Source organism: Orbicella faveolata, unplaced genomic scaffold (genome assembly GCF_042242905.1).
Source record: "Orbicella faveolata isolate gen_17 unplaced genomic scaffold, um_ofav_v1 contig_12, whole genome shotgun sequence".
Lineage (NCBI taxonomy): Eukaryota > Metazoa > Cnidaria > Anthozoa > Scleractinia > Merulinidae > Orbicella > Orbicella faveolata.
Window position 1 is genome coordinate 14,590,890 of NW_028301539.1, and position 12,765 is coordinate 14,603,654.

The 12,765-nt window shown below is 38.8% G+C and overlaps 2 protein-coding genes across 2 annotated transcripts in view; both read right to left on the reverse strand.

Annotated features, from left to right (window-relative positions):
* Positions 1-1,984: 1,984 nt before the first annotated feature.
* LOC149116801 (uncharacterized) lies at positions 1,985-10,555 on the reverse strand. Its single transcript, XM_089282502.1, has 7 exons — positions 10,495-10,555; positions 10,116-10,272; positions 8,080-8,196; positions 7,089-7,195; positions 4,568-4,626; positions 4,265-4,401; positions 1,985-2,469 (listed from the first exon to the last, which is right to left on the reverse strand). The coding sequence occupies exons 1-7, from the start codon at positions 10,516-10,518 to the stop codon at positions 2,195-2,197; spliced, it is 876 nt and encodes a 291-aa protein (XP_089138628.1). The 5' UTR covers positions 10,519-10,555; the 3' UTR covers positions 1,985-2,194.
* A 412-nt stretch (positions 10,556-10,967) lies between these two features.
* LOC110040462 (endothelin-converting enzyme homolog) overlaps positions 10,968-12,765 on the reverse strand; it is a 66,108-nt gene continuing 64,310 nt past the window's right edge. The window contains exons 19-20 of the mRNA XM_020745697.2: positions 11,793-11,866; positions 10,968-11,384 (exon numbers count right to left, since the gene is read on the reverse strand). Of these exons, the coding sequence (XP_020601356.1) occupies positions 11,285-11,384; positions 11,793-11,866 (174 nt within the window). The 3' untranslated portion in view covers positions 10,968-11,284. The remainder of the gene's footprint in view (positions 11,385-11,792; positions 11,867-12,765) is intronic.

Below are 12,765 nucleotides of genomic sequence, written 5' to 3' on the forward strand. Positions count from 1 at the left end.
ACACGTCCTTTGTCGGCTGGTAGTATAACAATGTTGTTGACGTTTTTCAGTCGTTTCAGTGCTTGCTGTTCGTCTTTTGTCAAATTATTGTCAGGTATAGAGGCTGATTGTACCGTGGAAGCAATTCTGCTTCTGATGTTATCCTTGGCAGATTCTGATAGGTCTCGCTGACGAGACAGAACCGCCTCAACACTAGATACAAGAGACTCGGTCGGTATCCGTTTAGACGTCACTGAGTGTTTTAGTCCGTGGGACAGTACGTGAGTCTCGGTTTCGTCTAAGGGACGGGAAGAAATATTCCTAACCCAGTTATCGTCAGTTTTCGGTCGTTTTGTGTCTTTATTGCGTTGAGGTCTAGTCATTTTTCGTTTTTGTTTAGTACGAACGCGGTCTGTGGTTTTGTCGGCTCGCCTGTCGGCGATTGTCGTAACAGTGTCACTAACTTACTTGAAGTAAGTTAGTCGCTAACAGTTGTTTACGTTTGTCAAGTTGTTGTTGTAGTTTATTGTTGCAGTAGTTGAGTCTTTTGTGGCAGTCGTTTGTCCACGCTTTGACCAGACGTCTGCAGGTGGATTTGACGATCTGGATGGCCTCTTGTGTGTTCAACGGAGACTTAAGTTTAAGTCCGGCCGGAACGCCGTGGTCTTTGCTGCGGTGGTTGAACCAAAGTTGTTGGCGTATTCGTCTGACAGTACTTACCGAACTGAGACAGGGACGAACCTAACAACAGACAGGGAGCAGTTTACGAGATCAAATGCTCCGACTGCCAGGCTTCCTACATTGGTGAGACTGGCAGAAACCTTAACACGAGACTGACTCAACACAAACGAGCCACGAGAAATGGTGATGCCAACAATAACATTTCTGTACATCATCAACCTGCAAACCAACGCCTTACAAACGACTTATCCATGACGGAAACGAAACCGACAAACGGACTTCTAACAGACCGACTTAATTTGACCAACAATAGACCGACCACAAACCGACCAATTTGACTAACAATAGACGGATCGAAACCGACCAATGACTGATGACAAACTTAACATGAGTGTTTCAGCCAATACCATCATGGCTAAACTGACCAATCACGTTCAACGGACCAGACTTACAACAACTTCGACTGACAAACATTATTCACTTGACTGTGAATATGACTTCCGCTCAGGTTGTCGAAACGTCAGTCACCAACAAAAGTTCTTTTCAGAACTACCCTCACCCGGACGATCACACTTTACGAACTAGGCATACTTATCACGCTTTATCGTGCTCTTTTGTGACGTCATGATTATTGCCTGCTCAGACATGCCAGACATGTTTCGCATAAATTAAGAAGTTTCACTAGTCGTATTAGACGTATTACCGGTAATGATAAACTTATGTAACGCGCCTTCAATCATATTTGAGTGAAACGAAATTCATCAGCCACTTCTTTCTCAGCCATCTATTTGATTTGCTCACTCCCAAAAAAAAACCCGTCTCTTCGGGAATGTGCGAATCGAATAAACGACTGAAATTCAGACTGCTACGTTTTAGCAAGCTGTCGATAATTAGTCGACCGTTTTCTCCCTGTTTGTGAAAACAGCTACTTGTAACGAAAACGGAAACTTCATAAACTAAAGCAGGAGAGCGTCAAGAAAGCGTTACATGTACAGAGCTGACAAGAGGAAGGAAACATGTTGACGTAAAGCTCGAGCAATCAATCAGACAAAAATGGGAGGTATAAAAGCCAAGAAATGTGGAACTGCTATTCAGTGGAATAGATGCCGGTGTCATTTAGGTGAGAATTTTAATAGCTTTACGCAAGAGAAGATCAAGGTACTGTTATAACCTGATCTTCTCTCGCTTGACGCCAGTTTTGAGTTTGAAGGTGAGGGGGTGGCTGTCAATTGTTTGCCTTGTTCTTACTCTCACCGTCGATCATGCTCGTCATTTTGCAGAAAATGACACCTTACACAGCTCGAGAAAACTGACGCTTTACACATACCGTATACGCTATCAGTTTTATCTTTATTATCAGAACATTCAGATTTTATTAAAAACCCTACGTTGAAACAGGGCACGGTCAAGGTCTGTTGATTTGTAGATACTGAGTGACAAATTTGACTTAGTGTCGTGTGCTCAACTTGTGAAATTCTGATTTCATCTATGCTCCTTACACTAAACAGGCAACGGTAAAATGAAATATTTTAAATCATGGATCCCTTGAGCAGATATACGTGAAAGCAGTTGTAAACATTAACGAGAACACGATGTTAAATGGCTTCCATCTACTTGCCGCACACTTAAACGTATCTAAATCGTCCCAAGAGCAAGACTTGGAGCCAGTGATTAGTTGACCAGTGTAACACTGTTTAGGGCAGTCTTCGCCACCATGAATCTCTGGTTGACGACATGTTATTTGACGTCTGTAACTCATGGAGATGCAGTCACATAGTGTGGTGTCAATATAAGCTATAATACAATCAGCTGTTGATAGAAAAAAGCAATTATGATCAGAAAATAGTAAGAGAGACAATGTACGAGTTTGTAAAGCGGTTTTGTCACGGCTGAAATTCATAATTTTCTTTATGGTGGTCTTCGATCCACCTCTTCACCATTTCCCCCCCTCCTCTCCGCCAAAAAAAAAGGGGGGGGGCAATTTTGGTACCATGTTAAAGGACTTCACTGTCTGAAGCCAAAACTGAGCTTTTGAGGGACATCCCATAATAATTCAGTACTACTCTCTTAGTTTAATCAAAGGGCTCTTAGAGCCAGCTCATTCATGCAATGACTAATTTGCATTACTCTCATTGGTTATGAAATATTGGTATAGTTGAACCCAGTGAATTGGAACCCTCAAGGGAAAAACAGTTTGAAATAGCAGGGATTAAGTTGGAAAATATATCATTATTCTTGAGAAAATATCCATATTCCTTATGGGGATTGGAAATCAGACAGTTCGCTGTGAGGGGGTAATAGACATTTTCTTGGATCACACATTGTTGGTTCATTCCCATGAACACCAAAATCTCACAAATAATTTTGAACTAATTGGTGTTGACAGAAACTTTGGGTAGATTTAAGGGCAGCTTTTGGTACTAGGAGCTCTGGGATGGATTGGGTAAACAATGTGAGCTATGATTGGTCGATGATTGCCTTTGGAAACCATTGTTCAATCATAGCTCACATTTTGTATCTGAAACATCCCAGTAATGGTAATGGCAAAGATTGTTCTAACGGCGGGGCTATAATACAGGTTACAGGTCACAGGTCACGGGTCTCAGAAAAAGCAATATTAGTGAATTTGCGGTGAGTTCCGAGAATATTACTCGCGCGATGGGTGGACAGCCCAAGCGACTTTCCCTCAATTACCTTAGACGAAATGGCGGGAAATGTGGTGAAAAGTCATTTTATATGTTTTGGTTTTCAAAAAACGTTTCATAGCACAGATGTTTTCTGCACTCACAGCCGTCTTTCTGTTCGGCTGGGTTTTCGTTTGCTTGGTGCTAATTTGATTGTTCGTTACTTTATCGTTCATTTGGTTTTACGGAGTTTAAAATTAGGCGGCTTAAGAAAACCACGACGGCGAAGGCAACGGCAACGGCAACGGCAACGGGAACGTCACTGAACAAAAGATTTAATGAGCAGAACAATGGTTGTGTACGTGCGTTATAATTCTTTGTGCATTTATTGTCGTCCTATGCAAAACAGCAACGTGAAATGACCAAATTCTGCGTTGTCTGGAGAACGTGAACCACTAAGGCTAATTTTTCAAATTTTTATTTCAAATATATCGCTGTGTTCTGGATTTAGTTGTGCGATGGTTTTGACAGTGATTAACAAAGTAAAACATCATGGAATGACCACATTCTGCGTATTCTAGAGATTCGTATGTTCAATATAACGTCGTTTTTTTAATTGACGATGTTCTTGGCGTTGTCGTCGTCGTTGCTTAAACTCCCTTCTTCTTTAAACTCATCTGTGTACTACTTATGTTTCGGAGATGTTTAGGGGCTTTTTCAAAGCGATTTCAGCGAGTTTTAGTTTCACTGTTTTCCTGTCTATATATCATGATTTCGAATTGTTATAAACGATCGTTACATTCCCATACAAACTCTTATCTCTTCGCTGTGTTACGCAACTGAGTGTAATATATGAAAATGTTCACAGCTTTCGAGGAGCTTGGGAGGCCTGTGCTTTCTAGTAGGTCTTCGTTCAAAGCCATTGTGTTGTTTTTTGATGAGACTGGGGAAAGTCAACAACAGAAGTTTAAACTGCTCACCTATTTTCCCGACCTTTATATAAACTTTGTCCGTTAACAGTTCCCCTCCTCCATCTCGTAAATAATGGATTAGGATGTCCAGATTATTGATGTCACCTCCATTGAACTGAAGCTTTACAGAAACGTAACCTTCCTCCCTGTATTTAAACGACAGAAATTGATATTAATTAAGTAAATCGCACCTTGTGAACAGTACACCAGGCCAATGAAATAAACATCAATAGAAATATACAAGACTACTCATCTAAACCTGATAAAGCTTAACAGGAATTACCTGATTTAAACAAATAACGAATGACATACCTAAAGCCAATAACGAAGCTGCCTTTGAAAAATGACATGTTTGTATAAAGATTATCAATCTGGACAAGAGAAAATTATCAGTTTGTTATTATGTTTTCATAACAAACGTCTGTTAGCGACAACATAGTATGCACCTAATTGAAGAAACGGTGTCATGAAAAAGGTATAAACCATAAACGATGCAAAAGAAACAAGATACTCCTGAATTCATATCCAAATTTCCTATCCAGCTTGAAATAGAGAAATGACTTGACTTGACTCTGTTGCCCTTCCCCCCAGCTATATACACTTGTACAAAGCTAGAGAGACATATTGTTTGTAATATTTATCATCGTAAACATTATCTATTATCAATCATTAAGAATATTATCAGTTGCAACCCCTCTCTTTTTTTTTGCACTACTTTTGAAATTTGTTACAATATTGTATTATATTTGTATCAATAAATAAATGATATGACACAGTGTTTTTCTGGGAAACTTGCGGACTAATATCAATTCGCATTCTTACGGACTGTGTACATGTGTTAAAACGAAAAGATCGTCTCTTGATTAAAACTGATCTCGCTAACAGTACTGTTGCAAATTTTGGGCATATCTCGAAGTTCTTAGCGTTTAAATTTTCTTTTGTTTTCTAGCTGCCGTTAGGTAGGCAGGGATAGTTTCTATGTTTTCCTCAATCATCACTTAAGGCAACTGATCATTAAATGCCACGAAGAAGCAATCTTGATTATTCATGATCGTGCGCATGCTATTTCATTGTTCTCATAATTCTATGAAGTCGCATCTTTTATGGTTTATACTTTTGCACGGACAACACTTTTTCAATCAGGTGTATAGTAGTACACCGTCGTACATAATGTCCCATTTGCAAATTACAACGCTTTTCAGAAAATTTTGTCAGTGAATTACTTGTAAGTGTCAGTGCGCCCACGATGTTTAATTCCCGATGATTTGTACCCTTGTTCAAACTTAATGAATAAACTGACACTTCTTGTAGTAAGGCTAGAATCTTCAGGGTTTTAATATTCATCGAAAATACTGGTTAATAAGTAACATATTAATAAAAAGAACAGAAAAGAGAGTCAATAAAATTTGCTTGGAGACATAAATGATGTAAGGTTAACCAGTCCAGAGCATGGTAGTCTTTCCCCCTCTCTTACGCCCGCCACACAGGTTACGGCCTGGAAATGTTTATCTATTTTTATTATGTTTGGATTGTCTAATATAAATATAGCTGTGGCCCGCCTAGATTAGCCCAGGCTACCTGCGGGTTCGCTCTATTGCTAATGTCAAGCTTTTTTAACTTAATGTGTATATATTTCTGTAAAATTGTAAATATGCGAGTCATAATAAAAAGTTGTTGTTGTTGTTGTTGTTGTTTTGATCTGTAGTGCAGAACAAAACAGTCAATTATCCAATCAGCGTGCAAATTTCCAGAATTTGGAGTAACATTATACGGTGTTCTACTTTTGTCGATCAAAATCACAATCAGTGGTGCTGTGATACAGCAGGCGACCTCTCGAGCAGCTTGTTTTGCAAAGGTGCAACATTTTTGCGGCACGAGTCAGTTGCGAGTAAAGCCAGCCCCTGCCTCCTCGGTTATTTGAAAGTTTTCCCGCCCTGGGGTAAGGTATTTTCACTAACAAGTCAGTCCGGGGAAGGGGCATTGTCAAAGGAAGTTTTATCTTTCAGTTTTTCTAATTCTGTACACATTTTGATAAATATTAAGGCGGCATCTTTTCTTGTTTGTATATTTAAATTTTTATAGCTCAAAATGGACATCGTTCACTGAATATTTTAGGCCCTCTACCTCCAGAGAGAACATTTAGAGAGCTGTAGATATATCTGGCGAGAAAAATGACATGTTTTTGTCATGGGAGTATCAGCCACTTCGGGAAAGCCGGATAAGAGATAGAAAAAGCCATGACCTCTATCCTAGGACCTGTAATTAAAAGACTTTCTTCAATTGAAAGTGTTCTCATTCCTTCCACGTTCTTTTCCTAAGTCAATCCGTGAAATTGAAAAAGCGTTGTTTTACACTTATGGTAGATCTGGAGTGAGTAGATTTCGGCTGACACACTCTGTAGTATACCATGGGCAATTTTATCGCTTATTTAAAGAAATCTTTTAAATAAATGACATCAACAAGATTCTACATGTGAGGTTTGTTTGTATAATTTCGCCAGTGGAGTAAAATTTTGCGGAACTAGATTTATTTTTGCTGATCGAGGATAAAACCGCAAATATCGCAAAATTAGAACCTGAAAAAATTTCGTGCCACACGGTAGGTAAGGCTAAAAGTCGAGGAAGAGCGCAACTCGTTGTCTTCATTCAAAACAATTGTCAACGAGTTTCCTGGGCTTAACGTTCAGGTTCTGTCTGGGCTCATTTGACCTGCCATACCATAAAAACTTATCCATAAGGATCACTTAGCTGAAGAAGTTAAAATGACCATTATGCAAATTTGACAGCAGCGCATGATCAAACTGCAACTTTGTTATTCTAGAAAAATGACTTACGATTTCAACGATTTTATTAGCAGTGTTGATGAAGGTGTTATGATATTCCTTAGTTAAATCAGGGCTCCACGTTAACGCTTCCGCTTTGAACTCCACAAAGAATGTATCTGTAGATAGAGAAAACGAGCAGTGCTGTTCATTCGGGGAAAAAAATGTTAGCATCACAGATGGCGCATTCCCTCATTCTTAGGCCGTCATGTAATATATCAAACACGAAAGGTCATGTTTAACCACATTTCCAAACACCAAAACGAGGGTTGAAATTACGTGCATTTTTGACAAACTTCGAGGTGTTGGAAAATGTGGTCAAAGACTGTTTTGAGTATTTGATATATCCTCTCAATCAAATCTAAAACTAAAAAGAAAACGGAGATATAAAATCGTAGAAATCTATGCTAATTAAGATCAGATATCCAAACACCATCAAGGTCATGTTTTTCTTCGTTTAAACTTGAGTTTGAAAACGAAAATCTTAATAAGACCGAAAGAAAGTGCTAAAAAGGCATGGATGGGGTAAATTGGATATTAACACGGATTGCATTTGGGTAAACCTGAAAAAAGTCGGCTCTATTTTTTCAAATTCTCGATATCTGTGAAAGGGACACTCGCAGTCTTTGGGAATCATCTCTGTTTGCTATATGGCTGTGATTCCCCTGCTAACTTGAGAACATTTTTACGAACAAGGTGTCAAAGGTAGGGGTGATGGTGTTTGAATGAGTGAATGAGTAATCGTATGAAAGCTGCAATAAAGGATTTACACTACCCGTGATATTTGAAAAATATCACATGTAAATAATAATTCTTTCAAATTGCACTCGCCAAAGGCTTGTGCAATTTTGGGAGATACTTCAAATATCACTCGCAGAGTGAATCCTTAATTTCATTCTCATTCATACAATTACCTATACAAATTCACTCCTTCATTTTGCCGCGTAAGTTTAATTTAACTACCAAAAGCTCGGAGAGAGTTATTGTCGCTATTGGTACTTACTGTTTTCTGTCCTTGTGCTTCCCGATATCTGGCTAATGATGGAGGCGCTCATATTCATTATTGCTGAGCTGGATCGATTTGGGTTCAGAACAGAGCTCATGTTCACAGTGAAATTAACTGCAGGAAAAATGAAGACTTGGAAGAATGTTAAAATCTAATAAGTTCCTGAATGGTACATGAGTTGAATGTTCAGTACCAGTACCATACCGCCAAAGGATTATCATCGAGGAGAAGGCTCCGATGGCATTTAAGCACTGAAGAGATGATGATAAGTGCTAAGACTTGTGACCTATAATCTAACTAAGCTTTTTCTCGCATGGGAGGAAGAGAGACCCTGGGAACAAAGTTGTGTTATCATTCTCTCACGTGGTCGCACGAAACAAAAAGAGGTCCTAACACAATTCTTCAACAAATCCCTACAGGTACCAGTTTTGGCAGACCTAGAATGCATTTCATCGGATGACTAAAAAGTACCCCCTTTCCCTTTTGCCGGTATAGGGGAATCCTTGTTTACAATATTTGCCTCATTAACATAAGCAATTCAGTTTCTGATGGAGCTACAAATAAATCAGTTCTGAATATAGGAAGGTCACAGTACGATTAACTCCGCCAATGAATATGAGCCCGATGTATGAGCTAATTAGCGCTTTTGCCAACCAGAAATTTTGCAGTTTTTGAAAGACAATATCTCCTTGAATATTCACCCAAAGAGCTAAAAATTTCACCACGTATTAAGTTTTACCAGCTCTTTAGCTGCTTGGAGTCAATTCATATCTAGCATGTTTCCTTCTGTAGGCAAAGCCGTATGCAAATGAGCAAAAACGTGAACAATGACGTCAGCATGAATCCCCCTATTAAAAGCATATTTATGTCTCGTGGAGAGTCCTAACCCAGTCCCTCATTTCTTCCTTCCCTTCGCTATGTTGTGATTGAACCCGCGCACGGGAAAGGAAGTCCAGGATAACTTGCATGTGAATGCCCAGAACAACGCATTTTTTCCAATCAAAAAAAAAAAAAAAAACGAAAAACGTATATTGCAAAAACTTTTGGAAGCGCGCACCTACTGGCCATCCCTAATTACAAGCAGCAACAACAGTGCAACCTTCAGAAAGCTAAAGCTAGCCTTGGTCTGCTAAACGTTAACAAGAAAAACATTAATTGCTGCTATCTACAGATCTCGTAGTTCATGATGAAAAACTTGTTAGTTGTACTTGGCTACTTACTCGCTAAAGATAAAATCACTCGCTCAAATGACGAATATTTCACCAGCAAACTACTCCATCTATAGTGAGCAACTGTAAAGGTAAAGTCTGCATACGAGCCAAGTGGCCAATCAGGCCGGAGCTTATCCCAGTTTCTGTAGCATGAAGCGACTAGAAGTATTTCTACTCACCCCCTCGTTTTGGCGTGTGTTTGGAAACCGTCATTTTGGAATGTTGTAGTTTCATGAAATTGATGATATGCTACATAGTAGTTTTATTAAATTGAAGAAATACTTTCCATTCCCTTGATTCCTCTTTCTAATGAAAACAACGTAGTCGGGAAACTTAGCTGCAAGGAGCTGTATCAATCTTGGCACCGCTAACATATATTCTACATCTGTTCAGTACACCTATCGGTCTAAAAACCTCAACAAGCGGTGTTGAGACACTCCCCTGTAAAATCTACTTTCGCAGGTCTTGAAAAAATCCCTCCCAAACAATGTTTTAAGACTGTGCAGACCACAGAATGGAGCATGGAATCACAACACTTATACTTTTATACAGAGGTACAGGAATTCGTTCAAGATAAAGATAAAAAGATAAGAACTTTATTAATGTGTCGAGGTCGCTAGCATACAATGTACACTAATTGGGACACCTAAGTACAATTAGGCAACACTCCTATGGATATATCTGGAGAAATGCCACAGTCTCTTTAAAACTGTCTCAACGATCTCAATAAGTGCACTTTTTAAGGGTGCTTACTGACCTTTCTTGTATTTGGAGGTTCTAATAACACGCGATATTACTACCGCCGTCGAGTTAGCCACATACCTGTTTGAATTGTCGCGTTTACAAGGAGGACCGATACATTGTGTGAGGAAAGGTCGAGCGGGTAAAGTGAAGGAGATGGAGATAACAAAGTATTACTTTGCTGCCCCTCCGACTGACAAGGAAGGTAAAGAACAGCGAGCAGAACAAACAGAACTGTCTGGAATAAAATGTGTAGCGAAATGCCGGTAAGAGGTGACTAAATAAATCATTCTAGATACTTTAAATAAAACTAAATCCACATCCAAATTTGGACAACAGATTATTTCACATATTTTTTAAGCTTATGTTTTAAAGCAATATTCCCATTTCCATTAGACCATCGGCTGCAACTTAACGACGTTGAAAAACGATCATTAAGAAACATAACGTATGTTCTTACCTGACAAGATACTCGAGTTCTCATATTTACTTTAGTTCGGCCGCGTATGAAATTTACTATGTTAGAGGTCTTCGATGGAAGAATTAATCTTTAATTAAGAAAAACGAGGAATCCGGTAAACACTGTTTCCGTGTTGCTAGGTAAAATAAGTGAGAGGTTTAAATAATTTACTAACTTGTTCAAAGTACAAGTTGCAATTATGTTTTTTAAAGTGTTCTAAACGCAGCCTTTATCATTGCCGGGAAAACACGGCATAATTATCGAACACGATTAATAATTGGATCTTACAAAGAAGGGCACGGTCAGTGAATTTATTATTGTCAAAAACATCATAACAGTTTAGCCACTGTTGTGACGCACATCGCCAATAGAATCGGCCTCATTATTCCGGCTGACTTGATCAATTAATAAATTTATGATGGTAATTAAATAGAAAAAAAAGGATGCGATGACAGAAGATTAGAGACATGAACTATACAATAAACTGACTTTATTAATATTCACTTCAAAAATACTTTGTTGTGACAGTTGTTACATTAAAATAATAACCTCACGTTTTTCCAGTGGCGTTTTTTACGTTTTGTAGCTTGTGTGGTAAATCAAATAAACTACGATACGCTGTTGTTGTATTGAGGATTCACCCTTCTCCGATTTTCATTGTACTAGGTGGTGTTTATCGCAGCGAGTTACATCGAATTTAGGTGGCTAAAAGTAGGTCAGAAAACTCGCAACGTGACAACAAACACAAAACAGTAGCTACATAGCGATGTTGGACTAGACCAGCAGCTCGTTACCAGACGGCGCATTTGTTGATTGGGTTCATTGGACTTCCATTGCCACAGTTAAATGCTTTGGCAAACTCGGGAAAGTTCATCACGGATGCTTTAGCTCTAACAAAAGAAAGAAGAAAGTTTTGGGTAGTCAGTACATTGGGAATGGCCCTTAAATGAGAGAAAAGAAGAATTAGTAAACAAACAGAGTGTTCTTAATTCCCATTTATGAAAGACAAGTGTCATAATATAAAATAAGTCCTTAAAATTGAGGGTCTGAAGTGAGTTGCTGACCCATATTGCCAGGAAAATACTATGAACGTATACCATTTTCCTATCCACGCAAAACGGTTTTATTTTCCAAGGAGACCCTAGAGACGATGTTAAAATGCAACGTCACTGCCGCCACGATAAAAACTGCCACTGATAAAACATTTAGTGTCACAGCTGAAAGGTGGTCTTTTAAGATCCCACTTAAAATGTTGAGAATTTAACACCGACGCTGCCTTATAATGGTAAGAATATTACCTCCATGGCGCTGGACTGTGTTCACTCATTAGTGCGAATTCCTCTCCTTGACTTGAAAATACGGAACACCAACTCTAGAAAACAATCTTACAGCATCAGTAATAAGTTTATTAGTTTGAGCTAACTGTACTTATTATTGCTTATTTTCGCGAGACTTAATTTTCGCGATTTTCAGAAAATCGCGAAATAAAGACCCCCGAAAAAAGGCTTTCGCGAAAATAAACTACGCGAAATTTAATACTCTGCTATATATGATTTTTTAATCAACGCGCTACGCTGCCAAGAGGGGAGAGCGCAAGAGGAGTTTCTGGGGTAGATATGGGTGAGTCAAGTCTTCCTCCCGAGGATCCATTTGAAGAAATTGACAATGTCCTTTAGCTGTAAGCGCAAAGAGACGGTACCATGTACTCTGTATGGCTCTGCTTTGTTGCAGTGTCATTGGAAACTATTGCTTTGGAAGATAAAAATCAGTTGCCCCAATTATGCGAGAAACTGTTTGTTAATGAAGAGCAGTATTTTGACAATTTACTGTTTTTAACAGTTCCTGTTTGGCAACTCGCGAAATTTAAAATATGCCCGTTCCATTTTCGCGAAATTCAGTTCCCGCGAAAATAAGTGGTAAGGTAGTAGAGTATTAGGGTTCATTACCACCAAATTAAGTTTGGGATTTAGTTATGCTGTTTGCCAATGCGGTTTGTAATGTTTTCACTGGTGTTTTTGATGTTACGAATTGTGTTTAACGTGTTCTTAATTATGTTCCCCAAAACCATATGCCAAAACGTCGCTGTTGTTTTTGTTGCCCCTGTATTCGATTATTCGTTGCGAATTATGTTTTCTGCGTTCACAATTCTCTTCTGTATTTACACATTGAGTTGTTCCATATGGTGTTATGCAAACCGCTTCGAATTATATTCTTCTAGATCCGGGTCTTCAGAGAGCTCGACTGCTATTGTCTGGCGCAAGTGATAAATTA